Source organism: Notamacropus eugenii, chromosome 3 (assembly GCF_028372415.1).
Source record: "Notamacropus eugenii isolate mMacEug1 chromosome 3, mMacEug1.pri_v2, whole genome shotgun sequence".
Classification (NCBI taxonomy): domain Eukaryota; kingdom Metazoa; phylum Chordata; class Mammalia; order Diprotodontia; family Macropodidae; genus Notamacropus; species Notamacropus eugenii.
In genome coordinates, this window is record NC_092874.1 from 21,647,127 (window position 1) to 21,669,657 (window position 22,531).

At 43.3% G+C, this 22,531-nt stretch overlaps 1 protein-coding gene across 6 annotated transcripts in view; it reads right to left on the bottom strand.

Annotated features, from left to right (window-relative positions):
* ANO10 (anoctamin 10) overlaps positions 1-22,531 on the bottom strand; it is a 219,101-nt gene that overhangs the window by 49,623 nt on the left and 146,947 nt on the right. For 3 of the 6 annotated variants that reach the window (XM_072651081.1, XM_072651083.1, XM_072651082.1), the window contains exons 12-13: positions 16,733-16,849; positions 10,311-10,465 (exon numbers count right to left, since the gene is read on the bottom strand). The exons of 1 other annotated variant lie outside the window; for it this stretch is intronic. In XM_072651081.1, the coding sequence (XP_072507182.1) occupies positions 10,325-10,465; positions 16,733-16,849 (258 nt within the window). In that variant the 3' untranslated portion in view covers positions 10,311-10,324. The remainder of the gene's footprint in view (positions 1-10,310; positions 10,466-16,732; positions 16,850-22,531) is intronic. 2 more of the 6 variants (XM_072651085.1, XM_072651084.1) reach the window with 1 other exon arrangement.

Sequence of the window (22,531 nt, forward strand, 5' to 3'; positions counted from 1 at the left end):
GCATAATTTCAATTTGCTTTCCAAAATGGCTGGACTAGTTCACAACTTCACCACTTTGTTGGTGTGTCTGTCTTTCTGTACGGCCTCCTAGAATGCAATTTTAAAGGGATCACTAGGGAACATCTAGAAAAGGAAACAATGATCACAAAGATCACATGGCTTCCTCAGAGGGCACCACAGTGCATAGAACACCAGACCTGGAGTCGGGAAGACCCTGGGCAAGTAACATAACCTCAAACAGATGAAGCCCAACCATTTCCTTTTTTTTTTCTGGTTGACAAAGTTATAGACCAGCTCATGTCAATAAAGTTCAACAAGATCTGACTGGTGTTTTTTTTTTAGAGCAGTGACATATCCTGGGTCTATACATATTTTAGAGGAAGCAAGCTCTTCATTTCCCTTCATCTTTTTAGGCAGGGTAGCCTAATTGTCCTAACAAGTAAAAATGAAAAAAGTATCATCAACTCTTCTACAAGTCAAGGAGAAAGAGAAAGACCTGTACTGTGACTGATCTCTCCTAACAGCAGTTTTGGTTTCTAGGGAAGGAAATAACAATTAGAATAAGATACATTGTAATGAACTCTCCCACCCAACAGACCCAATCGTTAACAGTTCAGAGTTTCTATTTCCATGTATTTCACAATGAGAGAAAATGGTTTCCCTGATGTATAAAATACTTTTCAAGACTTTCATTATTAATCTCGCAATAATTGAGAAGGGAGCACTTACACTTTCCAAATCCAGACATTAAGTAACAGAGATTCCTTCAGCAGAATTTCTAACTTGTGAAATGGTTTAATTCCATGGTGGATTCATTTGTAGCATAGCTAAATTTGGGGGAGGGGGGGCATATGGATCCCAGATAAAGGGGCCTAGGAGACCGTCCCATCCAGCCTCTTCCTTGTACAGCTGAAGAAGCTTAGCTCTGCGGATGGTGACCAGAGCAGAAAGCAGCAAAGTTGGAATTCACACCCAGCTCCTCAGGCTCCTCATTCAGAACATTTCCTCCATACCCAGCCGAGTCCCTGCCTCTCTTGGTGCTCCAAAAAACCCTCTAAGCTTAGACACTGCAAACAATGGAATGCCCTTCCCTGCTTTGGTGGGGGTGGGGGTTGGGGGGTTCCTCTGACCAGTGAGAACACAGGTTCAATTGCTAATGTATACACAGAAATCATTAATTCTGCCACTAAAGTCAAAGTAGTCCCTGGTAGATTTATGACTGTGAAGGCTGTCACAGACTCTCCACCCAGGCTTGCCGTGGAACATTTTTAGCTAGTCGCCACACAACCAGCTCTTGAAGATGCTGGGATAATCTGCCATCCCAACAACGGCTACAGATCTCAGGACTGAGCTCCACAATGGCAGGAGTGTAAGGGGGTAGAGATGTCTAAAAAGTGACCAATGGGTTTAAGAAATGCAACAAATTTTCCTCTCCCTGCAAAGGAGGAAAATAGGAACTTGGATGTCAAACATCCTTAACAAACATTTACATAGTGCCTGCTATGCCCAATATACTGGGCCAGAATCGCAAAGGTTAATACAATTTGAGAGTATAGCCAAATGATCACATCTGTAAGGATTTCTGTGGTCACAGTGGGAACACTAAAGATTCAACTGCTGGACCCAGAGTTTCCAATAATATGATACATCTTTGGGGCAGTACAGTCCAATCACTTACCATCCACAGTCACACACTTCAACACTACAACGAAAAATTAAATTCAAAATCCTGACTTTGGGGCGTTGTAATGTCCTGACTAAAAGAAACATTAATTACCTTTGCATATTCAATTTGCCATGGCAGGAAAAGGGACTGAGTTTAGAAACAATTTCAACAAAGGGGACTGAAACACATAGGGACTGACAGAAAGGCCCACAAGCCCCTGCCTGTTGGAGGGCCGGGGGCCTTGCTTCACGGACACTTCCAAGAAGGGCACGCTTTATTCTAGTCCAGAATTTCAAGTTGCTTGTACTTTGCTGAGTCTTTTAAAAACTGCCTGCTGTGAATAAAAAGATGCTTTTACATAAACATATGAAAATGTACTGTAGTTATGAAACTAACGTAAAAGCACCCCACAGGGCCTCTGTTATCTTCCCAGAAGAAGCAGGAGCAACCAGGCCTGCTCAGGGGCTGCTGAACTCAAACCATTTTAAAAGCTGGGAAAGGAGAAGGCGTCAGAGTATCCTGCACAGGGAAAACAAGCACTTGACCTTTCTACACCTACTACTGAGACAAATGTCATTGATTTGGCAACATCAGATATTAAGAAAGCTAAATGTACTTAATTTGAAATCTCAGTTTTCTGAGATCCCAGGACTCACTTGAGCCTGTTCGGAAGAGAATGCCACAAATGCCAGGCTTCCGTTCAGTCTGAATCTGTAGACATTCCTTCCTAAGTACATAATGAGCAGAGTGGGAGACAGCCTATAGAAAAGAGGGTTGAGGAAACAATCCATCCTTAGAGTAATGACCTTTCACAGTTATAAAGTAATCAAGGCTGCTTTAAATCAGTGTTGAAGGTTACATAAAAACTTTGCAGGATTCAATTCAACAAATAGTTATTAAGCACTAATGTGTGCAATGCATTGACCTAGGTACTCCAGAATCTAAGATTAGGCAAGAGTTAGTCCCAGGGGTGTGGGTGTGGGTGTTATGATCTCATAGGGAGAATTGTTAACTTGACCAAAGATCCAAGGGAAGTCGATGCTCAGAAGTAGAACATGTCTGAATGGCATGTTAACAATGGAAAGGATACGTAGGTTAGAGAGAGAAAGCTTTCGGTGTCAGAAATATACCAGGACCCACAGAAAACTGATGGTTGACTTCCATGATCAGCACAGGTAACCAGTGAGAGTCAATTTTTCAAATCTAGGGTGGAATCCTGTAGGGTTTGCTGTACGAACAGGGACTTCCATGAGCCCAAGCAGAGTTAGTGAAGGATGTCTTGAGGTCATGACACCCGGAAGAAAAGCATTCCAACCTGAGCTCACCATCTGCCTGGCACTGGCTCCCCATCCCAACTGGGTCTGGGTCAATGCCACACACCTGTGCCCACTCTCTAAGTTCAGATCCTTGCAGGCCTCTTGGCTGCCTCCAGTTCCTTCCACAGCCAATCAGTTTACCCAAACCTATTTATTCTTGGTTAGGAGACCTGGGTCTCGGTGTCCACATAACTGCAAAACCAGGAGACCCCAGCCAGCTGTTAATTCTTCTGCCACTTCCTTCCTCTTTATTCCTTACAACAAGGCTTACTCTGCTGTAAAAAGTTCTTCAAAGCTCTTTGCTCCCAGGCTCTCTCCCTTCAAATCATCCTGCACTCCTCCGGTAAGAAAACAAGACGACAAGCATTTATTAAGCACCTACTAAGTGCCAGGCATTGTGCTAAATGCTGGAGATACCAAAAAAGGCCTGGAGTCCCTGCATTTTGGAGATCCCCATCTGATGAATTGTCCTATGACCTAAAGACCATGGTCTTTAGGGGGCCTACTTCCACTCTGGAAAAGTGGCAGCATGATAGTGCCCAAAGTGCTAGGAGTCACAATTATGTTAAAACCAGGAGTTGTTTTGAAAAAGGAAAAGATGAATAAGAAAAAAAATCCTGAAAAACCAATCAGCACATGGGAAAAAACCAGACCTTCCACGCACCATCCCACCCCATGGACCCTGATCTCTACAAAGCAGTAGAGGGAGGTGTCCGCCCCATCTCTCTTTCTTGGGGACAGGCTCATTGATTATGATTTCACAATGTGCTTGTTCCTGTTCATCTGCGCTGGGACGGCCTCTGTTTTGACTTTTTCTGGCTCAGCACCCTTCCCTTTGCATCAATTCACTGGTAAGTCTTTCTGTGTTTTCTGTCTTCATCAGGCTGATGATTCCTTGCAACACAATAATATATTCCATTAACTTCACATACCACAAGCATTTGTCATTTAAAGGGTTTATCCACTTTGCTTCTAATTCTTTGCTATCACAAAATGTGCTGCTATAAATACTCAGGCGTATGATGCCTTTCTTTTGGTCAATGACCTCCCTGGAATTTCTGGTCAAAGCCTATGTCCATGTTAATCACTTTGTTTTTATAATTTGAAATGACTTTTTAGAAAAATTGTACCAATTCACAGCTCCACCAACAATGCATTAGTACTCTTAACTCTCCATGACTCTCCTTACATCAATTATTCACTTTATCAACTTTGCCAGTTGACTGGGTGGGAAGCAAAACCTTGCAGTTATTTTAATTTGTATTTCTCTTCTTACAGTGCCTTGGAACATGCTTTTGTATAGCTATTAATAATTTTCAATTCTTCTATTGAATATAAGTACTCTTAATGTGAGAGCTTTGTTCATAAAACAGGGAGCTGATGTGCCAGAGGTCCTAAGGATGCGGTCACGTTATTGCCATTGTTATCATCATGGAAACCAGATGCCATAATCACCATAATCGCCAATATCTCCATGCAGGGCAGCTCGTAGGTTTTCCTCAGAGAGGAGAGTAGATCCTACGTGGAAAGGCAACCAGAAATAGCATTTCATGGGATGCCTGGTCACCTCACCTAACAGGGCTCCCTAAAAGTGAAATCAAACAAACAATTGCAATATCTGTTCCAGGGGATGAAGAACTATGTTCGTCCTTCGTTGCTGAAGAAGACCATGCCATCAGAGAATGATGACTTGACTTTGTTTTGAGTGAGAGAGGACTGTGCAGGTCACCAGCCTCACCTCTCCTCCAGAGCCATCTGAATCTAGTGACCAGATATTCATGAGGATGACTGGAGAGGACCCAGGATGCACTGGGAGACCTTGGCCCTTTTTACTGCCCAGTTCCTCTCCTCTCCTCTGCTCAGCTCTGCTCTGGTCTGCCCTTCCAAAACTCCAAACCCACTGCACTCTGAAGCTGGGATGCCAATCAGGGGATGAAGAACAGAAATTCTAGGAAGAACATGTGTCAGGTTCTTTCAATCCAAGCTCAAACCTCCATCTTAATGAATCTGAGTATTCTGATGCTCAGTGACCCACCTTGATAATTGGTTTTTTAAAGCCGAGGTCAACTATTTCAACTTTCATTTGGATTTGGCATCAGAGGAGATGTGAGTTCAAAACCCTTCCTACCCTGTGACTCGGCCAACTCCCTAAACCTCTCAATTTGTCTCTAAAATGAATGGGGGGACTGGGTGGCCTTTCAAGTTCCTTCAGACTCTACATCTAAGATCCTATAAGCTATAAGAAATGGGGGCAGGGTCACCATTTCACAGAGAACATTAAATGGCATAAAACAGCTACCCTGGCGGAGCCAAGATGGCGGAGTAGAAAGACGCACATACACATAGCTCTGAACCCACAACCCATAGAACGGCTACAGGAAGTAACTCACGGTGAATTCTGCACCCAGAGGCCATGGAATATTGGAGCGAGGGAGATTTCTGTTCCGGAGAGACCTGCAAACCTCTCGCGGGGGGTCCTTCGCGCTGCGGACTGGGCGCCGGGACTGGGAGCTGAGTGCAGCCCTGCCGCAGCCGCGGCACCGAGAGGAAAAGATCCGAGCGGGCTTCAGGGACGGGATCTCCAGCGGCCACGCGGGTCCCTCCACCCACAGAGGGACCTGCAAACCTCTCGCAAAAGGTCCGTCGCGCTGCAGACGGAGCCCAGCCCAGACCTGCCGCGGCCACGGCACCGAGAGATACAGATCCGAGCAGGCTTCAGGGACGGGATCTCCAGCAGCCACACAAGTCCCTCCACCCACAGGTGACGGGGGGTCGGTGAGAGAGTCTCTTTGGCAGGTTGAGAGGGGAGTGGGGTGCCCCCATAACTCAGGCTCCCCCCCCCCCCCCCCCCCCCGTGAGGTAGAAGCTGAGAGGAGGGGCTCCCCAAGGGGGCAGGAGCCTGGATCCATTGTGGAAGGTCTGTGCATAAACCCCCTGAGGGAACTGAGCCTGAGAGATGGCCCTGCCCTGACCACCCGAATTTAATCTCAGACTGAATAGCAGCCCTGACCCCGCCAAAAGCCCTAAGGCTGGAAGCAGCATTTGAATCTCAGACCCCAAACGCTGGCTGGGAGGACCAGGAGGGGAGGTGGGTGTGAGGAGAATATTCAGAGGTCAAGTCACTGGCTGGGAAAATGCCCAGAAAAGAGAAAAGAAATAAGACTATAGAAGGCTACTTTCTTGGTGAACAGGCATTTCCTCCCTTCCTTTCTGATGAGGAAGAACAATGCTTACCATCAGGCAAAGACACAGAAATCAAGGCTTCTGTGTCCCAGCCCACCCAATGGGCTCAGGCCATGGAAGAGCTCAAAAAGAATTTTGAAAATCAAGTTAGAGAGGTAGAGGAAAAACTGGGAAGAGAAATGAGAGAGATGAAAGAAAAGCATGAAAAGCAGATCAGCTCCCTGCTAAAGGAGAACCAAAAAAATGTTGAAGAAAATAACACCTTGAAAACTAGCCTAACTCAATTGGCAAAAGAGGTTCAAAAAGCCAATGAGGAGAAGAATGCTTTCAAAAGCAGAATTAGCCAAATGGAAAAGGAGATTCAAAAGCTCACTGAAGAAAATAGTTCTTTCAAAATTAGAATGGCACAGATGGAGGCTAATGACTTTATGCAAAACCAAGAAATCACAGAACAAACAGAGAAGAATGGAAAAATGGAAGATAATGTGAAATATCTCATTGGAAAAACAACATTGGAAAATAGATCCAGGAGAGACAATTTAAAAATTATGGGACTACCTGAAAGCCATGATCAAAAGAAGAGCCTAGACATCATCTTTCATGAAATTATCAAGGAAAACTGCCCTGAGATTCTAGAACCAGAGGGCAAAATAAATATTCAAGGAATCCACAGAACACCGCCTGAAAGAGATCCAAAAAGAGAAACTCCTAGGAACATCGTGGCCAAATTCCAGAGTTCCCAGGTCAAGGAGAAAATAATGCAAGCAGCTAGAAAGAAACAATTCAAGTATTGTGGAAATACAATCAGGATAACACAAGATCTAGCAGCCTCTACATTAAGGGATCAAAGGGCATGAAATAGGATATTCCAGAAGTCAAAGGAACTAGGACTAAAACCAAGAATCACCTACCCAGCAAAACTGATTATAATACTTCAGGGGAAAAATTGGTCTTTCAATGAAATAGAGGATTTTCAAGTATTCTTGATGAAAAGACCAGAGCTGAAAAGAAAATTTGACTTTCAAACACAAGAATGAAGAGAAGCATGAAAAGGTGAACAGCAAAGAGAAGTCATAAGGGACTTACTAAAGCTGAACTGTTTACATTCCTACATGGAAAGACAATATTTGTAACTCTTGAAACATTTCAGTATCTGGGTACTGGGTACACACATACACATGCACACACGCACACATACATAGAGACAGAGTGCACAGAGTGAATTGAAGAGGATGGGATCATATCTTAAAAAAAAAAATGAAATCAAGCAGTGAGAGAGAAATATATTGGGAGGAGAAAGGGAGAAATTGAATGGGGCAAATTATCTCTCATAAAAGAGGCAAGCAAAAGACCCATTAGTGGAGGGATAAAGAGGGGAGGTAAGGGAAAAACATGAAGTCTACTCTCATCACATTCCACTAAAGGAAAGAATAAAATGCACACTCATTTTGGTAGGAAAACCTATCTCACAATACAGGAAAGTGGGGGATAAGGGGACAAGCAGGGTGGGGGGGATGATAGAAGGGAGGGCATGGGGAGGAGAGTGCAATTCGAGGTCGACACTCATGGGGAAGGATAGGATCAAAAGAGAATAGAAGTAATGGGGGACAGGATAGGATGGAGGGAAATATAGTCAGTCCTATACAACACAACTATTATGGAAGTCATTTGCAAAACTACACAGATTTGGCCTATATTGAATTGCTTGCCTTCCAAAGGGAAGGGGTGGAGAGGGAGGGAGGTAAAGAAGTTGGAACTCAAAGTGTTAGGATCAACTGTCGAATAATGTTCTTGCCACTAGGAAATAAGAAATACAGGTAAAGGGGTATAGAAAGCTATCTGGCCCTACAGGACAAAAGAGAAGACGGAGACAAGGGCAGAGAGGGATGATAGAAGAGAGAGCAGATTGGTCATAGGGGCAATTAGAATGCTTGGTGTTTGGGGGGGGAGGGGACAAAAGGGGAGAAAATTTGTAACCCAAAATTTTGTGAAAATGAATGTTAAAAGTTAAATAAATAAATTTAATTAATTTAAAAAAAAAACAAAAAAACAGCTACCCCAAATGAGAAGGCCAACAATCAAAGAGTCAGCCTCAGACACTGAACTCTTGTCTCTTTGGCAGCCAAGTGCCAGGCTCAGAGAATAGGGGCATTTGGAAAGTGTCCAGATAGTGGGATGGACCACCTCATAGAAATGAAAGGCAAACCAGCAGCAAGTCTGGTGTTGCATCTAGGCCCCATCCTCCTAAGAACACAGACAAAACTGGCCTAATCAACAAACAGATGTGGAATGGAACAGAGCCACTCAGGCTGTCAGAATGATCTATTCTCATCTTCAGTCATGGCAGAACTGCCAAGTTGGACACTACTATCTCTATGTAGAGATCAAAGTAAAGATATAAGGATAATGCTTATGACCATGATGGAGGTGATGGAGGCAACACACGTATTCATTGTCAACATGCTTCAAAGTGGGAAATATTCTGAAAGAATAGAAAGGATCACAACATAATTATCACCACCCAAAAGGCAAAAGACTTTGTCAGCAATCATTTGCCAGCTTTCTAATTCTACATCTTGACGAGAATGGTCTATAGAACAAGTATATGAGCTTTTGTGGTGTTGTAGAAAGGATACTGGATTTGGAGTCAAAGGATTGGGGTGAGGAATTACAAAAGATAGCCAGTGCTGCACCGGTATCCATAAAACTCAACACACATCAAGCAAAGCACAATAAAAATTAAAAAAAAAAAGAACTGAAGCCCAGAGCAGGTAGAGGATTTGCCTAAGATCACACAGCTATTAAGCGACAGAAGCAAAATTTGCACCTAGGTCTTTTGATTCTGAATCTAATGATTAATCTAGCATTGTTTGCACCGGAAAAATGTTATTTGAATTACAATTTAACAGGAAATTATAATATTTTTCTTCTAGATATGTGATTTAAAAAAAAAATGTTTTATTCCTTAGTGAGATTTTTATTGGGGGCAAAGTGTTTTCATGTGGTCATATTGCTGCATTTATAAAGCGACTAAACGTGACCCAACCACAGTCACCTTCTGAAGTGTGGCTCTAGTATATGCAGTGCAGGGAGCTTTTTGGGTGGAATGGATTTAAGCAAGCATCAAAGGCCTTCACTGGCGTTAGGCTGTATTCACACTCACTGACTGATCCTGGTTGGTCCTTTTCAAATAGTGACTTTTATGGGGTCTGCTGGCTGCTCACTTCAATAGCTTCCAAGAGTTGTAATAAAGCTACTCCTTATTTTGACCATAGTGCCATCATTTCAAAAACCATTTCTGGGCCTCCTGGCTAAGCCAGTGTAGATGAGGCAAAATTTAGAAGTCTGGAGCTTTGGGGAAGCTAGGGGTGAGGGACCAAACACAGCAGTGCAGTGGAGTTTCTTAACACACTTACAATTCCTAAGGTTGGATTTATTTTTTGAAGTCCAAGAAAGGCATATGAGCCAACTGTTTATTTCTGCTTTTGCCAGAGTGACTGTCTCATGATCCTTCATTTTGTCCAGGAACATCACTTGTCACCTAGTATGTGCCTAATATATTTGGAAAGTACTTTGCGTTCCTTGGATGAAAGGTGCAAACTATGGTAATGTAATTATTTACACATTTTTAAAGGCATTGGAAAAATCTACTAACAGTATTGAGGTCACAGTAAGAAATTTAAAGTCTGCTCTAACAGCAGAATTGTGCTGTCATCTTAACCTACTTTCAGGCTACATTTTTATTCCAGAATCTTGCATAAGCATCTCGTTAATGAAGTAGGGTATATAGGCTAGAGGTCAGAAGCCACTGAGTCCCCCACAGAAACATGGAGTGTCAGAGCAGCGAGTAAGCCGAGGGGCCATCTGATCCAGTGTTCTCATTCTAGGGATAAGGAAACAGGCCATTTGAGAACTTGGTTGTAGGTAACTTGTCTTCAGTCATATGGTTAGTTGGGGGTGGGGGGACCATAACTAGAACCCAGGGGTCTGGGTCACAGCTCCCAAAGAAATAGATTTCCTTAGAGCTGCCTAGTTGTGATCAGAAGGCTCTCCCAAGACAAAGTATCTACAACCTTGTTAAAAGAAAGACATACAGTTTTTGCAATTTATAACATGGAATTATTGGCATCAAATAATTCATTTACCAGATAATAATTTTCTAGCGCATCTTCCAAGGGCCTCTTGTCCTAGACGTCGATGTTGCCCCACTTCCTGATGCTACTGCACTTTCTGCTGCATTCTGTTTGGGGGTTCCCTGGAAGGAGCTGCTAGTGTCCACATTCCTTGCATCAATTCCTGCCTGGGTTTCAGAGAAGACACTCACCTGTAACTGAGTGTCTCAGAGAGCTGCCTATGTCATTGAGAAATGGAAAGATTTGTACTGGGCCACATAGCCAGGATGTTCAAAGGCAAGATCTGAATGCTCATCTGCAATTCTCTATTTATGACATCATACTATACGCTATTTGCTAGAGCAAATTTAAAACAACATAATATAATAATAATAATGTTTGTTATGGTGTTAGGGTTTGTTATTTTTTTTTAATTCCTCTTAGAGAATAAGAATAAAATCAGCTTTACCTGCCAATCTCAATGATTGGCTTTGGAAGTCTTTTAGGATTATGAGACCAAAGACTTAGAGCTGGAAGGGACATTGGAGGTCAACAAGTCGGAGTCCCGGGGAGGTGAATTAACTTGCCTAAGGCCACACAAATAGTAGGTAAAGCTAAAATTCAAATCTAGATCCTCTGATTCTTAATTTTTAGTCTTTCCCACTGTGCAATGACATTCCCTGTATTGAAGGCAGCTTGGATTTTGGCAGGTTGAGAAGGATGGACTGAAGAGTGTCTGTGTTAGGTGTCTGAGGACAGAGATGACAGCAGATGATAAAACTAACTGGGTGCTTCTCCCATTTTTTAAAAGCTTCCAAGGAACTGAGTGAAATCAAGGGTCAGTCACAATATCAGGGAGAAGAAAGCTTTCACTGAACTGTTCATGTTCATATTCAAAGGAGAAATCAGAAAGCAAAGATACTGATCCACCTCCCTCAAAAAATTACCATCCTCTGGTGATGGAAACAAAAGACAATGTCTACATGGCTCTTATGAGACAGCTACAATTACGGCCATATGATTCTTATTTAAAGAAGAATAAAATATGGTTTGGGATAACTTAAAAGGAAGAAACTTACAAATTAATTTCCTGTGCTTTGCCTTTAAAATACTTCCAATGCAGATGAAAGTGATTATGTCCTTTCTCATGGTCACGTCATTCCTGAGCTTCTTCTTTAACTATATAATCACTGCTCTTCTCCATCAGGAAACCAGACATTTGGCAAGTCACTGCTGAACCAACAAGAATCTTTGGAGCATCTCAGTAACTGCCCACCAGGAGTTCACCTGGGGTTTCTGAACATCTTCCCTGACTTCTGTGTGGTGCAATTTTAATCTATTCTTATTGGCACATTCAAGTGGTAGTCATATGTACAAACTACTTCAGTAGAACAATTTCCCTTTCTAGGAAAACATAATGCATATGAAAATCTGATTCTACAGCTGCTGGATGTACAGAACATAATAAGAAGACTCCATAGCTACTATCAGCAGTGACACAAAACTCATGGCCTCTCTCTATGAGAGATGGGCCCTGACATTGTCCTGGGTCTTGCCATATTTGATTGGCCCTTCAACATTTATGTTTCCTTGGAAACATGAGTTTCTTGCCTTGTCCTGGTTATCTGGAACTCGTGATACTACACTACACTATGACTAATTCAAGACAATTCATAAATCTAATTTATACCCTTGGGTTTGGTTTTTAAAAAATACTTTTTTCCACCCCAATGCCCACTGGGGGAAAAAGGTAGGGGAACCATATAGCCACAGAGAGATGGCAATGGCTGGACATAGTAAGGAATTCTGGATCAAATCTGGACAGAGAGGAGTTCCTGGATCAGTTGAGAGCCCAGCAAGGTAGAGAGTCAAAAGATGGGTGAGCTAACCAGGAGGCTGAGACCAGGGACCCTACTTTACCTTTCACTGTATCTCCAGTTTCTGGCACAGTGCCTAACCAACAGTAGGCACTTAAGAAATGTTTACTGACCGATTGACTTGTGAATCATATGGACTGTGCATTTCTGAGACAAGAGTTAACTTTGGAATTCTTCCAAGTACACTCCCTTTTGTGCATAGGGCAGGAGGGCAGGCTGGAAGAGAGATTATTGGGAAGCAGGGCTCCCCCAAAAGTGAGGGTTAGTTGACTCCTCAGTCATCCTTCATTCTTTCCTCTATAGGTATAGGGTCTGGAGGCAGTACTGAAGTGTGGAGGACCATACAGGGAAGATGGTGAGGTTTCTAGAGAAGGCTGATCCTCACCATAGGGGGAAATGGAGGTTTACTGATGGAACCTGGGTTCAGACGAATTACGTATTTGTTTTTGTAGAATTAAGTAGAAGTGTGTCCTGCCTTGGATGTTCTGATGGCTTGAGGGCTCTGCTGGGAGCTGAGCCAATTTCCTTTTTTTGGGAGACTAAGTCAAATCTGGATATTCCCAGGAGAAATCCTGGGTGGGGGCAGGAACCAAAAAAGAATTTTGAAAGAAGGTGTCAAGATTGAACCCAGTTTGTATAAATGCTTTAATTAGAAGTGTTTTAATTCTGGGCCATGACTTACCTACAAAACCCGAACATTTACCTCAAAACAAAGCCAGGTCAGTTTTACCTACTCCTTGAAAATGTATCCATTGAAAAGTCTTAAATATAGGAACCCTTCCTAACTCTAAACAGCTGGCTGGTCATGTGGCTTGACTGGAATCTCATTCCAGCTGATTCAAATCATGCATTTTTAAAGGGGAAAGAAGGACAAGCATTTATTAGGCACCCACTAGGTGCTAAGCACTTTACAAATATTTCCTCATTTATTAAATGAGACAACAATTTGATGAAATGTAAGGCAATGGAAGGAAATAGTATGACTAAGTAGAAGAATGCTGGATTTGGAACTGGGGACATGAATTTCAATCCCAGCTCTCCTTTTGAAGACCTGCATGATGACTCTGGGAAAATCATTTCTCCCCTAAGGACCCTGGGATTTTTAACTGATGAAATGTGTAGAATGGATCACTAAGGCTCTTTCTGATCTGCACAATCCCCTAAGTTCAGCCACCGTGAAATGGCTACAATTCATTACTGTGGGTTGATCCTTTGGTGGGGAAGAGGAATTCCAAATCTGTGGTTTCATTGGTATAGGAAACTACCCCACCTAACATTCTCCAACTTCGTGGGGTCCCAAGAAGTTCCATCAGGGTCACCCAGCAAGGACATGTTAGAGGCAGGCCTTGAATTCAGGTCTTGGCCCTTCCAAGACCTGTTCTCTAGCTGCTCTGCCTACTGCTTCTCAGGGACCCCTCATTTGCACAGTGTACGTGACAGCTGTATATTTTCACTGTTGTGTTCAAGAAGTTAAAACTCATTGCTAAGGAAGATACCTGTACGTGGACAGAACAAGATTATTTTTCTTGAAACTAAACACAATGAAGATAGAATGCCAAGGGAAATTCACAGAGGCTTCACTTTCTCAAACAGAGACCTTTGTGGTTATAAGCATTATTTCAAAGTGACTTCTGAAGCTATGGAGATCGTTTGATGGCTCAGGTCAGTGGCTTTGGCAGGTCTCTGGGCACAGTCTCTGGGTGACTCTGATTCACAGAGTGGGAGAGTCTGAAGGGGCCTTACAGATGGGGAGTCCCCATGATTTCACAGCTGAAGGCACTGTGAAGAAGGTATGAGACTTCTCCAGGGTGATGTGACTTCTCAGAGTGCTCTGGTATTTGGACTCCTGGTCCAGGGCTCTTTCTATGACAGTGTTCTTGTTTGTAGTGGGCAAGTTCACCCCAAGTATGGCTGCTAGAGATCAGAAAAATGGGGTCTTTCTGAGTTTGTGCTCCATGCCATCAGCTACTATCTGGACAGGAAGACCATATTACGCCACAATGCCCCTTGTGAAATCGCTGAGAGTGTTGGATTTCAAAAGGAGGAAAAGCATCATCAAAAAAGTATTTATCGTCTAGGGTTGAGCTCTAACGGTCACTATGAGCGAATGCTTCAGAGCATTGGAAAATGCCCTTTAAAAAAAATAAACCATTCTCTTATCTGACACTCTCTTCTTTTAAAAATTCGCCTCATTTGCTGGCACATGCTGAAGAAACTAATATCTTGGCTGATATGATATTTTAAAAGGAAAAGAGAAAAACGGAGCTGCATAAAACATCACTCTGTCCAGGGGATTACTTAAAACAGAAAATACTGAAACTGAGAAAGACTTTGCAGGAATCAAGTAAAACCCAAGAGGGAAAACAGGCTGATGACCAACAGAGAGGCCTGGACTTTCCCCTTCTTTTTGTTAAATGGACGGTACTGGGCAATAATGGAGACTCCATGGGGTAGAGACAAAGAGACCCTTCCACTTAAAAGTTCAGGATGTCTAATTTAAAGTAAGGCAGGGTGGGCCCCAGGAGCCCAGAATGGTGTCACTAAATGGCCCCGGGCCACACCTGCATGGAGTGGGGCTGCGGTGTGACTCAGGATGCAGCAGGAGCAATGTGAGGGACTCTGGTGACACATCCTTCTAAGAGGGTCTTCACACTTCAGTCATGACCTGCCCTCCCTCCCTCCCTCCCTTTTTTTATCCCTCTGGGCAGCCCTATTATTCACTATGGCTAACCTTTTACACTGACCCCACCGCCTTCTGACTCCTCCCAGGGCCTTGCCGCAGTGGCCATCCCCTCTCATCCATCTTTCTCAGGCCTTCTTGTAACCCACTGGGCTCCACGTCACTCCCCTTGCTCCTCAGTTTCACAAACAGGAGCCTCTCTTTGCCTCCCTGCAGGTTCTGAGCCTGCTGACTGAGTACCAGGGCCCCTGAGCACTCTCTCCTCTCCCCACTTCTTGTAACTCTCCTCTTACTTCTTCTCCAAGGTTGCCCCTCTCCTCACCACCAGCGGTGGCCTCTTCCCTCTGATGGCACCTGGCACTTGCTTTGTGCCTCCTGTAACAGTGAATATTGTCGATCCCCCTGTCTGGGTGCCATCTTCTTCCCTAGATCATATCCCTCCTAGTTCTTAGCCTGGTGCTCGGCTCAAAAGTCAGAGCTCAATCAGTCTGCAGGATATGGAAGTCTGAGTGACCCAGATATGATCTTCCCTTTGCTTTCCATGCCTTTCTTCTGCCCTCAGCTCTGTGACTAGGACACATAGTCAGTCCATGGGCACTATGGCAGGGGGGAAGCCTGGCAGCTCAAAGCTCAGCAGGGTCATCACTGAGGAAGTTCAATGCGAGATAGAAGACAAGGGGAGAGAACCTGCTAGAGAATCTGGGGCCACCACAAGCTAACTGTCATCAGAAGGGGAACTGCCTTTAAACACCTACCTGGAGGATAAACAAGTCACAACAAGAATACTGTGTCCCCTTGGCAAGGACATCTGTACCCCTTGACAGGGTGTTGTATGAAGACACTACTTCTGCCACTGATGCTGCAGGAGAAGATCACAGTGTCCTGGCCTGGGCTGCTGGTACTGGGCTAAGTAGTGGCCATCCTCAAGTTCTTCAGGGCAAGCAATGGAGAAGGAGGAAGGGGGCATCAGAACTCTCACTATGTGCCCGGGAAGCTCTCCAAACTCACCAGTGATGGATGTCCTGCCCTATTACTTGACCTTGGGCCACCTCTGGGCTCTATGTGGCTCTACTTTATCCCATCCTTTGGCTAAAAAAGCAGCTGTCCTGCTGAAAGTAAAGAGTAGGGGATCCTTGTTCTGGGGCTGGAGGTATGGTTCCAGGAACTTGAGGTTATTTTTCACGTCTCTACTAGAGATGGGCCTCCTCTTATGAAACAGATATGTTTCTGGAAAGCTGCACAGTTATCAGATCAGATATTGGCCCAGCATATCCTCTTGAAGGCACCTGGCACAAATCCCCCCCTCAACTCCAGGTGTGGCCCCAGACCCAGAGCTGGGCCAATATCTGAACCCTGAGTGCATCAAACATGCTGAACAGATGATGACAACTGCTCTTTGGGAAACAAACACCTTATCAAGTAAGAAAAGAATCATTAAGATTTCTCAGTCAAGTCTTCTTTTCTCAGTGAAAACGCTTAAAAAAACACGTGGCTAATGGCTGCTCTTGTAGCACACCTCATACAACTAACTGAATTGGTGGCCTAGCCTCAGTCACACCTTTGGTCCTCTGGTTGTTGCCAGTCCTCCTTTCCTGAGTTGGTCACAATTTTATAGAATGCTGTGGCTTTGTCAGACCAAATCAATACTACGTAAACAAAGTAAAATGCAAGCGAACAGGAAAGAATTATGGACGCAGACACCCCAGGGTTCAGACAAACCCTGGTACAACACATGTAGAACTTGGCTTACATCTTGCAGTTGCTCGAGAGGGGAAATGGGCGTGTGCTGGGACTATTTGTATTTCTTCAGAATGGCCGAAGACAGGACTGAAGTAAAGACTGAGGGATGGCTGGCTCTTATCAGTGTTTCTTTGCTTTTCCAGAAGAGTTTCTCTTACCTGCTGTTTGAGGGCTTCTAAAGACTCAAATTCCAACTTGGCCAATTTAATTTGGATCTCTTGAGGCTTATCGGGGATGACAAAGGCCAGGACAAACTTCAATGCCAGCAAGGCATGCTGGAAACAAGAAGAAAAACACATATGTGAAGATGCCCCAATATACCACAAACCCGAGGAAATGAAACAAGGTGCCAAAGCACTCTGCAGATCTCCAGCATGAATGCAGTCAGTCATTTCTAATCAGCGCTCTGTGGAACATCAAAGATCTATTAACAAGAGGCCTTGTAGCTCTCTCCAGATATCTGAAAGGCATCTGTATGAAAGATGGATCAGACATTTCCTGCTTGTATCTCAAAGGGTATAGGTAGTAGGGATGAATGGAAGAAACAGAGAGAAAAGGTTAGGTTTGGTCAACGAATTGATGGATGAAAAAACATTTATCAAACAATTACCATGTGCCAAGCACTGTCCTAGGTGCTAGGGATAAAAATACACAATTGAAATTTCTGCCCTCAAGGAGTGCACATTCTGTGCAAGGGGCTGCTTCAGGAAGCAGTGAGTCCCTTTCAGTACACATCTTCACACAGAGCCTGGATATCAGGGATGGTGTAGCAGAGATTGTTGTTCAGCTATAGCTTGAACTACATGGTCTCAGAGGTACCTGTCAGCATGGCAGTCCTATAATCAGACCCCTTACTTAGATATAGGACACTCTGATTCGGTGTGTTCAACAATCGCTTCTTTACTTGGTTCCTTTAAAACCAATTCTGTGTACAAATGATGCCATATGTTGTTTCCTAATACCTTATTTAAAGATGAGTCTTATTCAAAAGAGGTCTCTTGAGATTTTTTTTCATCCTAATATTTGTTTATGCCCCTCTCAGGCTCTCTCAGCCTCCTCTTCCCCACCCAGCAGGTTCCTCTGCTTCCTCCAAAGCCTAACTCAAACTCTCTCTTCCCTGTAAAGGCTTTCCCTCACTCCTGCCATCCTGAAGCACTCTCTCTTCTCTTTCTCTGATGCCCTCTAGGACTTTGCAGCTGTTGGTATCCATTTCCTTAACAGATGCTTTGTAATCACTGGAGCATCACTAGATTCCTATCCCAGGGAGCAAGGATATCTTGATATCACTGAGCTACAAGTTCCATGTAAGTCATCAGGGCACCACAGAAGTCTCAAAACCTAAGACTGAATTAAGAAACGGTGACCAGAATTTAATTCAATTAAAAAAACACTTACTAATCACCTACTCTGTGCCAGAAAGAGGGAAGTGCCAGTCTTGCCATGGTTAGACTACATTCGGAGGACTGTATTTAGTGCTGGATGCCATATTTTCTTTTCATAAAAAAAAAAAACAAAAACCAACCTAAACTTGCCATTGATGATTTTTGTTTTTTATACTAAATTTCAGTTGTAGACTCCCTCCCTAGCACTCACACTATTAAATTCTGACTTTTGACAAAGAGAAAAGGGAAACAAAGCTAACCGAGAAAATGAGTATGACGGAAGCATGGGCAACACGTGATGCCCCTGTAGAAAGGACCTTTCTTCTCCACCGATCCCTGAGCAGTCCTGCCTCATCCTCCTAACTCCCTGAGTCAGAAGCCTTTGGGTTCTGCTGTCATCTCCATGCCTTGGCTACAGTGTCTCGAATTCTCCTGCATCTCTTGATTTCATTCCCCATCAGTCCTTGAGTCTTCCAGAGTTTCTCTGAACTCCTGATAGTCTTCATTTTTGACAGTGTGAGAATTCACTGCCTCCAAATGTCGCAGTTTGTGCAGTAATTACCTAAGTGAGCATTCAATGTTTGCAGTTTTTTGTTATCTGGGTAGCCATGTTTTAGCAAGCAGCGTTGCTAAGCAGCAGTGTATCCAAAAGGAAGCTGACCAGAATGGAAGGACTAACAATGGAGGATTATCTGAAAGAACTAAAGATGCTCAGCCTGGAGAAATGAGGACTCAGTGGGCAGAGGTGGACATGGCCACTGTCTTCAGCTCTGTGAGGGGCTAGCAAGTATTCTGCTTGACTCCCAGAAGGGAAAATCAGGAACAATGGGGTGGGGAGGGAGAGTTCAGCTCAAAGAAAGAGTTTTCTTTACCCCAAAGTTTAATGAGTAGCTTCAGAAGGTAGTGGGGTCCCCACTGAACAGATGATCACTTCTTGGACACCTATTTGAGTCTGAGTTGAACCAGGTGGTCTTTGATGTCCCATCACTCCTCTGGTTATTCTGTGACACATACTGCCTTGAAATGTTCATTTTTTCCATCTGTATATGTGTACCTTATAATTCTCATTGAGGGCAGGGACCATGTCTTTTATGTTTTGTATTTCCAAAGGTGTTTACCACAATTTCTTAAACATGTTTAATAAATGTTTGTTTACGGATTCTGTACAGTATGACGAATTCCATTATACTTTAAGGCAAACCATCTCCCTAAGTACATAGAAACATGATGTCCCTTCCCCACCAACACACAGACAATCTACCAAAGTGCTATTCTGTAGCACTGGCATTCTCATTGTGGCCTACTGCATGCTACCATTTGAAAGGTCCAATAATCCTGAGTATTTCTCTTCCATGTGCGAAGCAAGACAAAAGGCTGCTTTTGCTACAGAGTCAATTGTGCAGAAGCCTAGACAGAACCTTCCTAAGAGGCCCTTATGATCCAGTACTGACACCCAGAAAAGTCTGACAAGTAAAAGAACAAAGCTGTGTCTGATAACATGGGAACTAAAAATAGTGAGAGGCTAGAACAGAAGGCTCTTTAAAGCAAGAATTCTCACTGAAAGGCGCATAAGAAGTGGGCAAGTCAGTGAAGGCATGAGGTCCTCTATAAAGAGATGGAGCACTTAAATTACTGATGGAAAAGAAAGGACGGGGGAACAAAAATCAGATGAATCCTTTGCTGCAATATTTACAAAGGAGGATGAGGAATAAAAGCCAAATGGATTTCTCCTGGGAGAAAGATGAAATATTGGAGAAAATCAGATTCATGACAGGATAAGTAATTACAAAATTAGAGTCCTTGAGAAAAGGCAGAAGCCCAGAGCAAAACAGGCATCTTCCTAGCTTGGCAAGTCAGGGGAAATCTGTCATGTGTATTAAAAAAGGAATCTGGAGTACATGGGGAGGAAAAAACAGAACTTAGGTTTGATGACCATTACTGAAAAAGGAACTGGAAAAATACAGATTTGGGTGACATAACAAGGAAACAACCAGAAGTAAAGTTATAATTGAATGAAGTCTAGTCAATGTGGATTCACGAGAACTCATATAGATCTGATCTAAATGTCCCAAAGATAAAAAAAAGGCAAGGAGACCTCAATGTAATTTACAAGGAATATACAGGGGTTAATTCAGATAAGACTATGTTCTTTCCATTAACATATTTGGAGTTTTATATGACATATTCCAATGGAAGCATCAGATAAAGAATGAGGGGAGACCAATGTTTAATTTGCCATGAATGCATGACTTTTTACATGGATAAATCTAAGTTGATGGCGATGACCAAGACGACTGCTGCCTAACCTTGACCAGAATCCTACTCTGACATCTCATCAGAATAGGACCCTGGGTTCTCAAGGCTCTGCCAATGGACTTCAGTAGGACAACAGGTCCTCCTGACTGAAATGGAAAGGGCCCAGTAATCAACGGAGGGCCAGCCTGGCTAAACTCTGGAAGGATCATCACCGGAAGACTGGCTATAAGGTGATAAAATATCTTTGATAAAATAATTCATGAAATCATCTACTAGGTCATGAGTGAATTTTGATCTATGTAGGTGAAAGGAGAACTCACCCTTATCTTCTGAAACAGTGAAGCAAATCCTACCTAAGAGAAGAACATTTTAAGAACTAATAGAAGCTTCTTTCTAACAGCATCTGTAAAACAGGCTGAGAGAGCCACTAATTGTTCTGATAGCAAAAGTGCACATTTGTTTGGTAGATGTTGTTCTCAGCTTTACAATGTGCAAAATATAATGCTTGTTTTTTTTTTTTTAATAACAATACTATGCATGAAACACCCTTCAGGAATATGGTAAGAGAGAAAGAGAGAGACAGACAGAGAGACAAAGAACTTAAGAAGGAAGGAAGGAAGGAAGCTTCTGCTGAGCCCCATAGGCCATAAAGAGCAGCATGTGAAATAAAGGATCAGTTATTACTGGGAAACTCTTAAAGAGAATTTCTAGCAGCCCATGGTAGGACAGAGAATTTCTTAGAAAAAAAATAAAGGATAGTAGATGATGGGGTGTTCATTTAATCTTCCTTTGTTAAGGAAACTTAAGATTAGCTTAATTCTGATTGTATTTCATTAAACACAGTAAAACTGCCAGCAGTTTGTATTTTTTAAGATGCTAGGGAGATGGAGCTGTGAACTGATCTAACTTATACAAAAGAGTGAAATCATCCTAGAGATCCAGGTGTCAGGCCTGTGAATGGCCACTGCACTTGATCAAAAGGAGGAACTAAGAAGGAAGTCTTGTATCAACTGGTGCAAAGAGAAGTGAGGAGTACACCATGGATGGTCAAAGCAATGCAAAGGAAAACACCACCCAGAGACTGCAGAACTGTGATTCAGAAGACAGGTGCTGGTATATGTAGGTGCTGAGTGAGGTACCATCTCTAGGCAGGGTCAAGGCATTGACTCCATTTGCTTTTCTATATATACTTATATCTATACAATCTTCCCTCAGGGTTCAAGCTCCCCCACCTCTTCCCCTCCCCCCAGCAACCTCTCCCTCACCTTGGCTACCTTCTACCTGGTCAATATCCTGGTCAACATTCCCCTTTTCTTGCTTGGATCCAGGCCACTAAGCTATTTCCCAGGCATTATCACCTCCCATTCTGAATTCCAAGTCAGTAACATAGAGTTGAAATTCTAGAACATACTCTATTTATGAGAAGGAGAAGGGGGGAGAAGGGAGGAATCAATCAACTCCAAAGTACTTAGTATTTACTGCATGCCAGGTCTGTGGGACACAAATACAAAGAGTAACCACCCAACTGCATGGTGACCTGGGAAACAACATGGTACAAAGCAATTTTACATTGACTCATTAAGGAAAAGTCTTACAGAGGGAAAGGGGAAATCTGCTCACATCTGAGGGAGAGCAGTCTGTGTAGAATCGATATTTTGTGGGCTATCATGCTAACGATTTAACGTCCCTGTTATTTAGGTAAATTTCTTAGGCTCCTTGCTTCACCTTCTCTTTTCCCAACCTTGAGGGAGAGGAAAATGGGGTTGGAAATTCTGAAACCAGAGAAAGAACATAGAGTTCCTGTGACTGTTAAGTGACTTGGAGTGAGAGTAGGGAGGACAAGGGACCCAATTAGAGAGAATTAAAATGTACAAATGGCATATTTCTTTTTATGATGTAAAGCAGCCTTCTCCACTGCCACCTGCTCAATGGGCAAGGAGAGAACCATCCCTGCTTCTCCCAGCCTTGCTAAGCCCGGCTAATCTCAGGGCCATCAAACTAATGGTGTTCTTGTGTTGCGCACTCCATCAGTGAGCAGAATGATTCTATCTGGACAAAGCCAGTTTGAGGGGCACCACTGTGGCGGCGGCAGCAGCTGTGTTTTGCAACAATGTGTCCCCAACCCTGTTTCTTCTAAAATAGAAAATGCAAATTAAGAGCTGAATTCTCAGAATTCTGAACAGCTAATTTGATTTCTACAGTGGCAAGACAGCAGCGATGCCTCCTTCCATTCCCAGGCTAGCACTCATTGAATAGAAAAACACATGCAAAAGCATCCCCTGCTGATTAACAGGTCAATTACATGCCAAATGCCAATTA